Source organism: Phaseolus vulgaris, chromosome 9 (genome assembly GCF_051622355.1).
Source record: "Phaseolus vulgaris cultivar YP4 chromosome 9, ASM5162235v1, whole genome shotgun sequence".
Classification (NCBI taxonomy): Eukaryota; Viridiplantae; Streptophyta; class Magnoliopsida; order Fabales; family Fabaceae; genus Phaseolus; species Phaseolus vulgaris.
The window spans coordinates 35,875,601-35,891,894 of NC_143506.1; the positions used below are offsets into that span (position 1 = coordinate 35,875,601).

At 31.6% G+C, this 16,294-nt stretch overlaps 2 protein-coding genes across 3 annotated transcripts; one reads left to right on the plus strand and one right to left on the minus strand.

The window, feature by feature from the left end:
* Positions 1-16: 16 nt before the first annotated feature.
* Positions 17-2,742, minus strand: LOC137821253 (uncharacterized). The gene is made up of 7 exons (XM_068625758.2): positions 2,439-2,742; positions 2,252-2,345; positions 1,530-1,648; positions 1,303-1,389; positions 1,026-1,118; positions 768-825; positions 17-282 (listed from the first exon to the last, which is right to left on the minus strand). The coding sequence occupies exons 1-7, from the start codon at positions 2,724-2,726 to the stop codon at positions 266-268; spliced, it is 756 nt and encodes a 251-aa protein (XP_068481859.1). The 5' UTR covers positions 2,727-2,742; the 3' UTR covers positions 17-265.
* Positions 2,743-3,776: 1,034 nt separating this feature from the next.
* Positions 3,777-10,535, plus strand: LOC137821403 (P-loop containing nucleoside triphosphate hydrolases superfamily protein). 2 transcript variants are annotated; one of them, XM_068625988.2, is made up of 10 exons: positions 3,777-3,936; positions 4,021-4,093; positions 4,183-4,292; positions 5,100-5,243; positions 5,536-5,644; positions 5,800-6,152; positions 6,243-6,316; positions 6,715-7,016; positions 8,017-8,263; positions 9,875-10,535. In XM_068625988.2, exons 1-10 carry the CDS (start codon positions 3,813-3,815, stop codon positions 10,133-10,135), a joined length of 1,797 nt encoding a protein of 598 aa, XP_068482089.1. In that variant the 5' UTR covers positions 3,777-3,812; the 3' UTR covers positions 10,136-10,535. The 2 variants fall into 2 exon arrangements, with proteins under 2 accessions (XP_068482089.1, XP_068482090.1); XM_068625989.2 differs by having other exon boundaries at positions 3,793-3,936; positions 5,138-5,243.
* The last annotated feature ends 5,759 nt before the right edge of the window (positions 10,536-16,294 follow it).

Below are 16,294 nucleotides of genomic sequence, written 5' to 3' on the forward strand. Positions count from 1 at the left end.
AATAATCAACTGTACATATAGAAAATTTGAAACGTATTCATTTCGAGATTACCTTCAAGCTGCATAACGATCAAGATGTACAATTTTTGTTGTATAAAGACAGAAATACAAGGTGAATTTGAGAGCTATGGGATACAAAGTAACACAATAAATAGCTACAATTTTGCAGGTGGCGTCAAACATACACTTCTAGGGGCTGTTAACAAAGTAGCACTAATATTTGTTGAAACTGAAAACTGCCCGAGGAAGAGATATTGACAGTTATTTACAATATCAACGCACCTGTGTGTCCAATCCAAAGTTAGCATACATAGACAACGCAGGCAAAGTCAGCACAATAAATCACTCAATTCTATGCTGGTATCTGGAAAAAAATTCCATCTTTGTCTGGCTTGAAAATTGTTTTTGATATAAATCTTTGTATCATGTTTCCTCTACCTATGTGAATCTCTTTAATATAGCTTTCATATATGAAAGTAGAAAAGCCCTTGAATGTAAAGCCGAATACATACAACCGTGACAGAATCAAACACCAAGAATAAGAAGAACGCAAGAGCGAACTCATTATGTAATGGTGTCAATAAACCAATTCATTTTTGTGTAGCTGGTAGATGCTACTCGCATATAATACATAAACTAAAGCATAAATACGCTGAATAATCCAATAAAGTATTTATGAGAAACATATAGGAATGCGTCTGAGTAAAAAACATTACAGCAATTATTAAAAAACACAGGAATTCTATTTTTACATAAAATTCACTAACCTCCATCGATGGATTCTGTTGTTTGAGATTGTTGCTCTTCAAATAAATATTGTATTCTCTGCAATAAACAACATACCCGGGTTTTTAACCAAAAGAAAAAAAATCAACTTCAGTTCAGATACATGCAACTAAATCCTTTTCCTTTTCGTGACTTTTTATTCTATTTCAACCTCGGGCCAATTATTAAACTTCCTGTTTCTTCTCATCCTCGATGCCATTGATTAGATAACAATACAATATCTCATGTACATTTTCTACCTTTACAGAGCTTCCAACTTCCTCTAGTTTCTGCATTAGTAGCTGCTCCCCAGAAGGTTTAGAATCATGTTTCAATGACTTTGATGGAGACATCTGAAAGTTACAGAAAACAATGAAAGTTGAGAGGGACAGAGACAAAAAGTAAGCAACGTGAGCAATGAGTGCTAAGCAATATAAAGGTTTACCGGGTTAATGACTTAACACTATCGGTCACCCACTTCCCAGAAGAAATAAAAAGTTTTATATTTATTCACAATCAGGCATAGTGATGACCTACCATCAGATGGTGTGGAACATCTTCAAATGTAGAAACCTGTCTTGACATAACCTCATTTCTCATGTTTGATAGACGCATCATAACTGCCTGAAAATAATGGAAGTATTGCAAAGAGCAGTTCCACATAAGCCATGCTATCAACTTGATGAGGAAGACGGGAACCGCGAGAAATTTCTGACTAAAACGGTTTTAGTTTTTGGATATGTGGGTAAAAGAAGGATACCTACCTTCCTGAAAGCATTTGGGTTCGCAACCCCCTGGATTTTAACATCATCGCTGGGTGGCCTTCTAACTCCAACATTTTCAATTCTAAGAGAATAGACACCAAAAAGTGATTGCAAGTATCCTATGAATAGACACAACCAATCACCAACTAGAAATTGAAACCATACGACCATACAACAATTACTAGATATAGGAAAACTTAATAAAAAAACAAGAAAAGAAACAATCACACAGATAGTGTTAATTGAATAGAAGAATAAATAATGTAAATACAAAGAGTAATCCTATCAGAAACGGTCATACATGGTATTAAGTATAACTACCACAGTTAAAAAGTCATATCAAAAACAATTTCAGACTAATTGACAACAATGTATCCACCATTGCCAATGATTAATTTTCTCTGGAGAATCTAGATGGAAGGAGTTTCCGCACCCAACCATGTTTTTTTCTTTCACAAGACTCAAAAGAAGACAGAGTCCACAATTATAATTCTCATATCTTACATAATCAAGTGTTCCACAAGGGTTTTCTCCAGCTCTATGGAGAAGACCGGTTAAATAAGAATCATAAATCTAAACCATTAAATCATATTTAAATAAAATGAGAAAAAACTTCATTTAATGGATTTTAATTTTAATATAATTTTTTTTCATTACATTTCATCCCATCCCTTCTCCAAACCAAAGCACAATAATACATAAGAAAACCGAAAAAACCGCACCTTGTTCAACCACAACATCTGCCACAGAGTGCAACAAAACGTGCTTCTCCTTCTTCAGCACTCCAAAACACGGAAATGGCACCGGCCTCGTAACCTGTGCCACACAACCACACATTCATAAAATTCTGATTTCACCAAAAATAAATAGCGATCACAACAAGGTAAAAACAGAAGAGAGTATGCGTGCCTTGTAAACAATAGCATTTGGAGTGAGATAGAGGGTTCTAGAACGAATATCCTTCCTCAGTATGAACCTTCTGACTGGGAGATAAAGCAACATGAGGAATCCAATGCCCCACGCCAGAATCAGCAACACCGAGTAAAGCACCCACTGCAACGTTTGGTACTTAACGAAACTCTGTTCCATCTCCCGAAACGACGCCGCATAGAGCACCGCCTCCGCGTCGCGCTCATTCTCCTCCAACAAACTCTTCTCCAACCTCTCTATTTCCACCACCTCCTCCGTCGTTCCCATTATAACCCCCAACAACCAACCCATTCAGCCCCTGCAATATATTGCTTCACACTAATGGGCCTAACTGGGATTTAGCCCAAAATATTTGGGGTGTTTCTCACTGCACCCCAACAAATGGCTTCCTGCACCGCATAATTTTCGGAAAAGATCATTTTACCCCTTTTCAAAATGACTTCCAAATTGTTTTTTATGAAATATTTCTGAAACATATTTTTCAAAACAAATTTTATGAATTTCAAATATTTATCATTGTGAAAAATTTAAAAAAATATGTTCTGAAAAGAATATTTCAGAATTTTTTTTGCCTTCAATATTTTTTATTTTGAAAATACACTTCTGCTTATGAAACTCTTATTCCGAAAACACCTTTAACTCATAGAATTTCTATTTCGGAATCATCCAAAGTTATCAAGGATAATTCTAGGGCAGTTTCTTCCTGTACCCTACATTTTTCTTTTTGCACCCCACAATGTTATGCAAAGACCAAACTGTCTTTATTATTTTTTAAAAACCCTAAAATGTACTTGAACTGTATTTATTTTTTTGCATTCTGGATCATGGAATCCGGAAAAATTTCGGATGGGCACTTTCGGTAAAATTTCGGATCCATTAATCCATACTTCAAAATATGCATTTCAGATTCAAAAATCTATCATTAAAAAGAACATTTTGGATCTATCAATAATACATAATTAAAAAAAAAAACATTCCGAATCTACCAATCCGTAACAGAATTAGGCTTCCAGATTCAGCAATCCGGATATCAATAATTTATGCAAAATTTACTTCTGAAACACCCCCTCATCCGAAAAAAAAATGATTCAGTTGATGAACACTCCCAGATCCCGATTTCCAGGAACCACGGTGCCCTTTTTCAAATAAAAGGTCAAGGTCAGTTTTGAGATTTAGAAAATTGTGGGGTGCAGGAAGAAGAAGCCTAATTCTAGTATTTCAAAGAATGTAGGGGTACAGGAAAAAAAATGTAGGAGTGCAAGAAGAAATACCCAAATATTTGTCCAAAAGCTCGGTCCAAAATTATAAAACCTCGTAAACCCTTTCCCGTAGAAGGGAATAAGAGAAAAAATAATGGTGACGAAGAAGCTTAGCGAGGGAGTGAAAAGCGAGGGTAATGGCAGCAACGACAACGTTTTTGCTTCATGCTCCTTCTCCAGCCTTGGCCTTGATTCCAATTTGTGTGAACAACTTCGTGGTATTTTTTTTTGGGTTATTTAATTTTGGTTGGGTTTATTGAGAGTGTGACACAATTTGATTTTTAATTTTTTATTATTTACAGAGAGGTTGGGGTTTGAAGTTCCGACGCAGGTGCAAGCTCAAGCGATTCCTGTTATTCTCTCTGGGCGTCATGCGTATCCTTATTGTAGTTTTTGGTGTCTTTTTGCTGAGATTTTTTTTTTATAGGAAAATCTTACTTGGATTCTTTAATGAGGAATTTTAGATTGGTAAATGCTGCAACGGGCACGGGGAAGACTGCTGCTTATCTCGCTCCGATTGTTCATCACTTGCAGGGTTATGAAAATCGCATTCAGCGCTCTGACGGGACATTTGGTGCGTTTTGTTTTTGTTTTGAGTGATGTTTAGTTCCTTTGTGTAATTGTTTTTTTTTTTTGGCAAAATGGTCTTTTGAGTAGATTTTCATCAGTTTTATTATTTGAGGATGGTGATTTTTATATCCTACTCATTGTCCATCTTGAAGTAGTGATGACTTAGAAGATAATGCAAGTAATGCTTTTAATAAGATGAATGTTGTTAATTGTGACATTCATTATCTTCGTTATTTGTCGAGTTACTTTGGATTTGTTTTCGAAGCCATTAACTTCGCGTGAATTTTATAGAGGAGTGGGACTGTGAGAGTGAAAGTTGGAATTTCAATGACCAACTCTCCTAAAAAGGAAAAGCATAAGCAGTTATGTATGCTTACATACCCACGTGGAATTTGCTTATAAACAGTGACAAAATCCTTATTTTACTGGGTGGTGTTAGGTATATAGATTGTATGGTATCATTGGGATATATCAAAGACCAAATTCCCAACACTATTGTTCATCACGAGGTTGATATTGACGTTTTCTTTCATTAGAATAAGAATAGAAGGGATTGAACTCTTGATTATATGTCAATTACAAACTATCTACAGGCTTAAGCTGTTAAGTGAAGACACATTATTTTCTATACATGTATAATATTTAAAATAAAATAATGCATCATGAAAACTTATATCAAACTTTGTTCTTGAAAGTATTGTTTAACATATCAATTTCTCTGTTTTATAGTGTCAAAACATATCATTTTGTTTATTCTTATGGCAAGTTATTCTCATACTAATTATATATTTAATTGATTTATGGGCAATAGCGTTGGTTCTTGTACCAACGCGTGAGCTATGTTTGCAGGTTTATGAAATTCTTCAGAAGTTATTGCATCGGTTTCATTGGATTGTTCCAGGATACATTATGGGTGGAGAAAATAGATCAAAGGAGAAAGCCAGGCTGCGCAAAGGTAAAAATCGTGTCATCAAGTGTATTCATCATACATACCCCCTTTTTGAACACTGTCATTTAAGTTTGTTTTCTAGTTGTTCAACAGTAAAATCATGAAAATGATGGAGTTGAAATTGTTATGGAAGAAAGTAGAAGATATTTATAATATTTTTTTTATGTTTAAAAGAAAAAATTGTGTATCAGAGAAATCTGTGTCATGATACTTTGGGGCTGTGCTTTCTTGTATCTTAAACTTGAAGTAAGACTTATTCTACTTGATCATATTTATAACCTTTTTGTTTCCTTTTCAGGAATATCAATTCTAATAGCAACTCCTGGGCGTCTTTTGGATCACTTAAAGAATACAACATCATTCTTGCACTCAAATCTGCGCTGGATAATTTTTGATGAAGCTGATCGGTATGGTTTCATCAATTGTTTTGCTGTCACATAAGTCAACATATATACTACATACTGCATACTGTATAGTAAATATGTTGCTCATTTCTTGATGGATTGTTTTCATTGCTATATGTTGTCTCATTAATGAATTAATGTATCATATTTTTTTGCAGGATTTTGGAATTAGGATTTGGAAAAGATATAGAGGAAATACTAGATCTTTTAGGTTCGAGGAAAACACTGCATGATGACCAAGAGAATACAGTTCCAAGAAACTCTAAAATTCAAAGACAGAATTTGCTTTTATCTGCTACCTTAAACGAGAAAGTGAACCACCTTGCTAAAATTAGTCTGGAAAATCCAGTGATGGTTGGTCTTGATGTGAAGAAAATAGAACAAATTTCAACGCCTGTAAGCAATGATCATTCAGAATCTGATGAAGATAATGAAGACCAGTATTCCAGTAAAATGCCAACAGTTGGAGATTACAAAGTTCCTATACAGTTGATTCAGAGATACATGAAAGGTATGTGATAAATTAGAAATTTCTTCAGTGAGCTTTCTAATTTTAGATACTATTTTAGGATCTTGAATTTCTAATTGGATTACTATGCAGTGCCTTGTGGTACACGGCTACCTGTACTTCTTTCAATTTTAAAGCATCTCTTTGAAAGGGAACCTTCACAAAAGGTAAAGCTTCACTTTAATCTCCGTTCTCATTTCTTGCCTATATTCCTTGAATCTATTTCTTAGATGGTTTCTAATTTAGTATATTTTGTACTGTACACATTCCTCTTTTTTCCATTGTTAATTGTTTTTGTTAAATAGGTATATAATGGCACGAATGAACTATGAATAATCTTATACTTTTGGTGTAATGTTGGAACAAAAATGGACATAAAGAGTAAGGACAAAAATATCTCATGTATATGGAAATTTTACTTGTAAAAAAACAGGATCCATATTATTTGGGCTATGAGACTGGAACTTATATTCAACATGAATGAATCTGCATCTATCTTTCCACTTATGAAAGTTGTTACAAATTCAAAATCTTGTACTTAGTAAGTGACATCATGATTCCACAGGTTGTTGTATTCTTTTCAACATGCGATGCTGTAGATTTTCACTATTCACTGTTAAGTGAATTTCAATTTTCATCCCATTCACAAGCAGAAGGGACCCGACAGAAGTTTCTTGGATGCAAAATTTTTCGGTTACATGGTAATATGGTGCAGGAGGACCGGAGAACCAGTTTTCAGACCTTTAAAACTGAGAAATCTGCTTTACTTTTGACTAGTGATGTTTCTGCTAGAGGCCTGGATATTCCCAAGGTTAGATGCATCATACAATATGATTCTCCTGGGGAAGCTACGGAATATGTTCATAGGTATCTGCCTATTTTCACAGTTGACTTCCTTTTGTTTGATTTATTTGTGGGGGGATGAATGATGGGTGTTTCTTTCGTTAATGATCTCTTCTTTTTTCTTGTTCATATTGTGTTATATATATTAACATGCTTTAACATGTTTATGTGACTTGTGATTCTTTTTGAGATTGTATTTAATAAACATGACCAATAATAGAGAAAAGTTGTGCTATAAAGCTCCAACAAGGAGTTGGGTCCATTAATAACGAGCGTAGTTGCTAAAAAAGAGTATTGGCAGATATGAACGTTGAACTTTTCGTCTAAACATTCATACATAATTTAACCTCAAAATTACACATTAAAGCCGATAATTTGTTACAAGTTAGAGTATGACTTGGCTTATCAATGATCAAATAATGGCTTGGAGATCATTTGTTACATCAGTCTTGTCAATAATGGCTTGGAGATCAACAAGATAAAATGTGATGCAAAATACGAAACAAAGTTGAATGAAGCATTATTGTAAAAAAATAGTTTTAGAACTCTTGCATCATTTGTTTTCCTGATGTCATTCTAATACCGCGGTTCATAATGTTTTTTAGAGTGTCAGCGTTATAGATAATGCCAATTTTATCTACCCCTATTTTACAATTAGTAAATTAGTATCATGTATAGTTAAATGATCCTCAAACCATAATTATTATTGTATTAAAACTTTCATGTGAAGTAAGCTAGCAAGGACCAATGTAAATTTGAAAATGTAAAATCCTTCTTCTAATGGTTTTAAGTTTTAAGCATTGTTTTCACTTGCTTTATCCCACGATTGTTTTGTAATAAAATTTAAAGGTTATTTTCCCCAAAGCATAAAATTATGATTTGGGTTCTAGATGTTCGACTATGATTTAATCAATGATCAAATAGAGCATCTTCCCAGTTATTCCATTATGATTTTTTACAATCTTTCTTTATCATTGAAAAGCTATATATCTTATTTCTGATTTATCATGAATTCACGATGCAGGGTTGGTAGAACTGCTCGACTGGGTGAAAAAGGAGAGTCGTTGCTTTTTCTGCAACCAGTTGAGATAGACTATTTACAGGAGTTGGAAACACATGGTGTCTCACTCACAGAGTGTCCTGTCCTCAAAGTGTTGGATAGTTTTCCACTATATGGACAAAAGAACTACATAAAGAAGTCAGTGTTCTTAGATTCACATCCCTGGGTCCTTTGTCTCCAGAAGGCACTTGAAGCTTTCATCATGTCGAAGGTCATCTTCACCGCCAATCTCATTGAACTCTGCACCTTGTTGTGTGTCCTTGTTTTATCTAGTTTTAACTTTTTAATCCTTAACTTGGAAAATATGGCATCAAAGTTTAATTAAACAATCATACCCTTGGAGAACAAAACATTTCATGGTGGTTTAGTTCTTCTAAGCTATAGAACTCAAACTACTGATGATCAAAATAAAAGGCCCGATAGATTTGTTTGGAAAATTAGGCCCTCGAGTGCAGGAGGTGGATTGTCTCTGTCTGGGTGCTGAAGTGAGGAAATAAAGGGAACTTTCTTGACCTTTTTGAATCTTCTTCTCTTAGAATTAACTCCAAAATTTAAGGGTGGGGAAGAAGCTATAGATTTGAGGGTTCTCCCCCTTCTTTTCCTCCTTAAATCTTCCAATTAAGGTTTTTTACCTGTTGGTCATCTTGCTTCCCTACAATGCTCTGAGAAAATGAGAAGATGACAGAAATCCATGTTAAATCTTCCGCTTTTAATTTAGAATAACCCCTAATTCATGGTGGACAAGAACCTATGGCTTTGAGAGTTCCCCCTTCTTTTCCTCCTTATATCTTCCAGTGAAGGTTTGAATCAGTTATACCTGTAGATCCCCCATCTTACTCCCCCCATTATGCTAAGCAAATGAGAAGATGACTATCTAAGGCAATGTAGTCATACTATAAGTTGACCAATAAAGACTCCTGCAATAAGTTGGATCAAATAGAAGATAATCCAATTAAAAGGGTGAGGTGAATGCATTGAGGTTAGAACCTATAAGCTCATGCACAGTATTACCCAAGGCCCCTACCACTAGGCCGACCCTAGGGGTTTAAAAAAAGTTGAGCTTAATGCCTTCAATTGATACCTGTAGCCAACTGCAGCCTGTTGGTTAAGACTTGGTTATTGTTGTACATAATACTGATAACTAAATTTATGAGCAGTTTTAATTGTACATGGTGTGAGAAAGCTTATTTGGATTTGATTATTTGAGTTATGGTACATGCTACCTGCGCTTGTCACATTTCTCTTGGTTTTTTTGTTTCTGCATGGTGAATGGTTAGTTTACCCTTGATCCTTGGAAAACAAGGGCGAAGTAGCCAACAAGCTCGTAGCTCAACTTGTATTGGTCGAAGTTAGACTTGGGTGTGTAATGATGTTGGAGATTTGACCCTCCTTCAGGCTGTTGATTGCCATTCCTTACCCAGGAGTTACACTTCCAATATATTAAAGAGACAAATTGCCCTCAAGTTTGTCATCTTTAAAATTGAGTAAAAATTGAATATAGAAAGTTATACTCTTGTCGGAAGTCAAGGACTACCTCTACTATTTAATTAAAGCTTATGAAATGTTTATAATATAAAAAATGTGGAAAGGAATGATGGTTCTCTTGTGTGCGATCTCGTGCTTAATTATCAGTCAAGCATGCACTAAATGAAAGATGTATAGGCATACTGCACATGCATAATAATATTTATCCCCCTCACGTCTTTAATTTTGGTAGCTGTTATATTCCTTTAAGATTTAGCTAAAAACGCACATGAAGGGGATTCTTTGATGTTTCTGTTTATTCATTCATTTAAACAATTTTCGCCTTGTCCTTTTTCAGCCCGAGGTGGATAAACTTGCTAAGAAGGCATTTTGCTCGTGGGTTCGCGCATACGCTGCCCATCGTGGTGAGTTGAAAAGAATATTTATGATCAAGAAACTTCACTTGGGGCACGTAGCAAAAAGCTTTGCATTGAAACAACAACCTTCCTTAGTTGGACAGTCATTCCAAAAGCAAGAAAAGAAAAGAAAGCGATTTGAGAAGAAAACTGGGTTCTCAAAAAAGAGAAAAGTTGCGAGTGTGAGAGAACGCAGACCATGAAAATGGCTGATGCAAGTTTTGACAAAAGAAGGTGACAAATTACTATGGATGGATCCAAAGGAGACAGCAATCCTGATCATTGTATCAAAACAACGGGGTTATCAAGAGACCTGAGATGAGATAGTGTCAAGGTATACGGTTCTGTTCATTTATGTTGCCCAAATTTCTAACGTTCACTACAAGCCAGATGCTAGAATGTATACTATTAATTTATTTTTTTTAGTGTGATATTTATGTATAAACTCTTTGTGGTGGGGGGTGTGGGTAAAATTACTAATGCTAAAAAAATTAGCCTACCATTGGCTACAATGTGCTTACAGTTGTTACCTTGGAAACGTTCTTACCACTGACCTGCACCCAACACGGAAAATTAACTATTTTGTCCTTAACATTCTGGAAATTCATGTCCCTGACACAAATAATACATTTTCAGATTTGTTCTTCAACTTATAAGTGACTTCCGAATATCACTATTCATGGGCTTATTAAGATACTCAACAATGACTTTAAGATCCATTTTTTTATATTATTTTTGGATGTGAATATCTAGAATCTATACTAAATACTTCAGAATATTTACATCCTTTAGTCACTTTTCAGACACCCTGAAAAAACACCTTTACGCCATTGCAATGCATCCATCACCATTACCACACTCAACGTCTCCACCAAAACAAATGAACTCCTTCGGATTTTTTTTTTCTTTAAAACAAAAGTGATAAGGGCAGTTTGGGATTTGGGATTTTAAAAATGATGTTGGTGTAGGTGTCTGGTGCAGGAAGAATTAGCCCCAATTATTAGCTAAGCCCATAGTTGGAATTCTAACAAGACTTTTCTTTATGGGTTTTACAGAACTAGTTCTTCTAGGTCATGTAATGGGGATTTTTTTTGGCACCTCCATAATTTCCTTCCACATTTTCATAAATATAAAAAAATTCACTTTATCATTTTTGGGATCATGGAATCTAGAAAGTATTTTTTTTTAAACTCTCCACTTTGGCCTGATAAAAAATACTATATACTATCATTATTTTTTTAAATTTATAGGATATTTATGTTCCTATTTAATTGTCATTTTCAAAGTTTAATTTTTTTTTATTATTTATATCCTTATATTTTAACTAATAATCAATTTTCATATATGTATTTGTTATAATATAAAAGTAAAAGGGAAAAACATCTTATATATTTTATTATATTTTCAGTTTCTTTAAGAAAAAACTTTAAACGACACTTAAAAAAACGGAGTAATACTAAAAAAAACAATTATACTTTTTTCTTCAATTCAACCAAATCAACCGTCAAAATATAGTAGTGTTGGACTCCTGATTTAGGACTTATTTAATAATGTTTTGCAGTATCAGAAACTGGTAGTAGTTTATATTTAAAGGAGCAAGTTAATGTAAAAGATAATAATATTTTGTATGATCAAGAACAAAATTAATGACAGCACATGTTGCAAAAGGACCAAAGAAGAAGGTTGAACATAACATCTTCCCTGCCTCCATTTGTGCCTGAGCTGCAATATAGATATCAATTACAAAGCATTGTGGTTTTAGCAAAACCATAAGAATTGGATTGTTGAAGGTAACATGTAGGTTGAAAGATGGTTGGTGAGGTTTGTATGAGAAAAATGATGAATGTGTGATGTGGGTGGTGAGAGCAAAAGGGTTATTTTGGCCTTACCTTTGGTATGAGAATGCCTTGGTTCTTGAAGGAAAGGAGAAAGGTGCAGGTCTACCATCCCTTCAACCCTAACAAATAAGGACTAAAGCTATAAGCATAGGGTGTGAATCTAAGCAACCATGTTTGCTCAAATTGTCCTTCACAAACCTTCATTTTAACCTATGCATGTTGGTGACATTGTAGTACACCTTTAGTAGCTTCATCCACTTAATGGTTTCTCCAAATCACATGGCTTTGTAGGGCCAATAGTTCAACACCTTCATGTGACAATTATGCATCTTTTTCATCCTTCAATATCACAACCCATTTCATTTTTCTAACTTTTCTACTTCATCTTTCTTCTAATTTTGCCTCCACATTGGGATTCTTTTCACAAATGTAATCTACTGTAATTGCCTTTTCAAATTACTAAAATAGATCAAATTTTTTGGAAATAACGAGAGTTGATCAATTATATATTAAAAACACGATTTCATTTTATAAATGTGGAGTTTATAAATATAATTTTTAATTTAAAATTATACTAAAATCATTGTTAGAAATATTTTTTTTTATGACAGTAAAAATAACTAGTTATTATTACAATTTTTAATCAAAATCCGTTACCAAAACATTAAGAATAAAATCGTTAAAGAATTATAAAAAAACTATAAAAATTATTTTTTATTAATTGTTAAAAATAATAAAACTGAAATAAATGCGACTCAATATAATTTAAATAGTATAAGATGTGATTTTAATTATAATAAAACTCATAAAAAATATAATATATTATGACTCTTATAATAAAAAGTATAATATGAAAACAATATATTTAATGTTATTATTAGCTATTGACAGCTAATAATAAAATTTCTCTAAGAAAATTATTCTCAGTTTTATTTTTGGTTGTTGAGAATCTATATATAGAAACTTAAGAAAGTGAGACTTCTACATATAAAATACCAAATTCAATATGTTTGGATGATGTGATTAAAGACACTGTGTTGATGATGTTGAACTTGAGATAATACAAAAAAGAAAAAAAAAGGTGTGGAAGAGGATGAACTTGAGTTAAATCAATTCAATTATTTTAGAAGAAGGAGTTAGATATGTATACTTGTTTCCTTTGGTGAAGAATATTCTATGACCCTATTGATGAGGGTTTTTTTTTTATTATGTTGACCATAATATGTTTGTAAATAGTACCACTTCAAAGTTGATAAAAGTAATAAATTAAGAAAAAGATTTTAAAAAATTTGAACTTGACTAGCCATAATCTTAAATGTAAAAAATTCTCAATTGAAAATATAAGATTAGATGAAAAAATCACTTTTTCAGCACTTTAAATAGGATTTTCTCAATTTTAAATATCTAATTTCAAACAAGATTTAAAATTTGAACAATTGATTTTGTAAAAATTAAATAGTAGTTAAAAACATATGGACTTTTAGGATTCGATGTTATTTATTATAATTTTAATAATTGGGATGATAAAAAATTGAAAACATATGTGGACTTACTAATGGTCAACAACCTTTATTTACATAATTTATACAAAATGCTTAAAAATTTCGCCTACTCAATATGATTTCGTTATAATCAAGTAATATTTTATTTCTTTTTCGATACATGTAGTGTATTATATTAATTTAACAATCTTATTTTGGAAGCATAAGGGTAAAAACAATTTAAATATATTAAAACTGATATTAACCTTTGATATTCTATTATCAAATTATTATTTAATATAAATATATTTTAATAAAAAAAATATTGAATGTAATATAATATTCTCTTATTAAATTATCATTGTGATAAAATATTTAAATGTGATTTTAATATAATATTTTGTTATCAAATTAATAAAAAATATTGTTGTAAAGGGTGAGATATATTATAATAAAAATATATTATAGTAATTAAAAGAAAAATCTTCATATTCATTTCAATATATTTTTATTTTCTTATTTTTTAAAATTTGATTGTTATAAATAAAAGTATTGAGAGTTTAATTGGTATGATTGTGATTAATAAAGTAATTTTATATTTTATTACATTGTTCAATTTAATATCAGATCTTCCAATTTTGAGAGTCATGTTTTTATTGTATTATCACCTTTCTCATTGTCTGTGAGGTGAATGGTTGATCATAAAAGTGAATTCCAGTTATCAAAATTTTGGCACTTCAATTGTCAATAAAGTTTGCACATACCATCACGTGTCATCACTAATATACATGCATGTAGTTCTTTTTGTTCTTTTTCCAAATAGGTTTTCTTTGTTACATTTTTTTTTTCATTTTCTCAGTGTTAAGTCAGAAATTCTATAAAAAGGAACTTAATTATCTGAGAACAATGATTGAATCAATAGATAAGTCCTCTATAATATATCCATAAAAGTTAAGAGTACATTCATTATTGTTAGGAGCAACTGTACATTACTTCACTTTTTTATGTCAAAATGACTAGAAAACAATTTATTACAATTGCAAATGGTGATAAATTGGTTATTGTGAGATTTTGTAAAAAATTTATAAAAATTAAATATCTCTGAAATAATTTTTATTTATTTATTATTTATTACTGGTAAAAAAGAAATATAATTTTAAATAATTTTTCGTAACTAACCAATACTCTTATCTCTAAAAATAAACTTATAAAAGATTTAAATTGTTTGATATATTTATTTTATTTTTTTATTGTGTTTCAGGATTTTGTTACCAAAAAGACGACTTTACTTACTAAGGACACACTGGTGGTATAAATATATCTATAGTTTCTAAACTTTGGTAAGAATAATGTGATAGTTTTAATAACCCCTTTTAACAATAAAGAGAAAAATAAAAGGGAGATATGAGATAAGACAGTAATGGAGATAGATAAAAAATACTTGTGAAAACTATAGGTCTAGTCCAAAAATAGATTAGATTAAAATAATAATAGTATAAATCAAAGCATATTAATTTTAATTTAATTCTTTTGGTTGGTAGTTCAAATGAGTTTAAATTGGACGTACCTGTGTTAAGCAATAATAATAATAACAATATTTTGTAAACTATTGAAAATTAAAAATATTTAATTGAAGTATACATATGTTAACATTTAGGTATCACATCATTACATCTAAAAATTAAAATTAGTCAAATTAGTTTTATTTGTGTGACTTAACCTTTAAAAATAAATATTTTATTTAATTTTTTAAAATTTAATTTTTTTTAATTTTTTTAAATTAAATCAAAATGATTCATTGGTCTAATGTAGAATCAGACAAGACCAATTTGTTTTTTTAGACTAAATTGATACAATTTATGACTTGGTTAGTGAACGGGTTAGAAGTTTTTTCAACGGAAAATTCTCCCTCCACCACTTGTGTGTCTTTATTTCTTTTACTTTTATATTTTTTTTAAATTCTAAAAATAATCTTCTGACTATGATGAAATGTAGTGTCTTCTTTTTATTTTTTAAGTGATATTGGTTGTTGTGGTGACTGGTAGTATATATTGGTGGTTGAGATAATTTTTATGATGTCTTTACTTGTGATAATTGTGTTTTTCTCACTTATTTTTATTTTTTTTTAAACCACAAAATTTAGAAAAAAAATCTAACGATATGCAAAAATAAAGTACAAAATTATAAAATAAATCACACTGAAAACGTCGAATACAACAAATCTTCTCGTTAATCTTATCAAATGATGAAAATACTGTCTCAAACATTACGAATGAAGAAGAATGAAAGTGTTGTGACAAAAAGAAAAGTATGGAAATACAGAAGTGCAACTAAGGTTATGCTTCATTTAAAATTATTTAAAAAATTTAAATATTAAAATCGACTTTTAACAATTAATATGGAGACTTTGGTTTTTTCAATTTTAATATTTGAGAATAAATATTATTGTGGGGAAAAGAATTTGATGAGAGTGTGTTTGTTGGCACAGGAAAACTTTTGAAGGAACCTCTTAACTTATTTTCTATCCAAAACACTATTTTGGTTTTGTCTTGATTCTTTGTTTTTGGTCATATTTTTGTGATGATTGAATGTGTTTAGGCCCATTAAGACGGCCCACAAATTGTCCTGTGTGTCGGAGGGGATCCCTTTTCCTAAATTTGTAACCCACTTATCTTTTTGAATGGGACGTTACCTTCTCATATATTTTTGGGAGCACACGTACCACATAATTAACACCAACTGTTGTTTATGTCTCTCTAAACTCTTTGATCTTGACTATGACAAGAGGCCATAGCTAACCATTTTTTTAACCCTCCAATTTTCAATCAATCAACACTTACGTCCTATTTCTTAGCTACATCAAATTATTCAACCAAACATCATCTCTCTTACAACCTTTTTTCATATACATGCTCAAAACTTAACTCCTAATTAAAACACTTTCATTATCTACCACAATCCTTCAATTTCATAAAGCCCTAATGCAACCCTAAACAAGAGAAAACCCACTATCAATGTTGGAAAAAAAAAACCATGAATTGAG

What these genes read in the sequence shown, in the direction of transcription:
- LOC137821253 (XM_068625758.2), bottom strand. Translation starts at nt 2,726, where the DNA reads ATGGGAACGACGGAGGAGGTGGTGGAAATAGAGAGGTTGGAGAAGAGT. An exon ending in CAAATGCTATTGTTTACAAG is followed by an intron (nt 2,346 to 2,438) that starts GCACGCATACTC and finishes TGTGTGGCACAG; the next exon opens with GTTACGAGGCCGGTGCCATT. An exon ending in ATGTTCCACACCATCTGATG is followed by an intron (nt 1,119 to 1,302) that starts GTAGGTCATCAC and finishes TGTAACTTTCAG; the next exon opens with ATGTCTCCATCAAAGTCATT.
- LOC137821403 (XM_068625988.2), top strand. Translation starts at nt 3,813, where the DNA reads ATGGTGACGAAGAAGCTTAGCGAGGGAGTGAAAAGCGAGGGTAATGGC. An exon ending in TTTGTGTGAACAACTTCGTG is followed by an intron (nt 3,937 to 4,020) that starts GTATTTTTTTTT and finishes TATTATTTACAG; the next exon opens with AGAGGTTGGGGTTTGAAGTT. An exon ending in ATTCTCTCTGGGCGTCATGC is followed by an intron (nt 4,094 to 4,182) that starts GTATCCTTATTG and finishes GAGGAATTTTAG; the next exon opens with ATTGGTAAATGCTGCAACGG.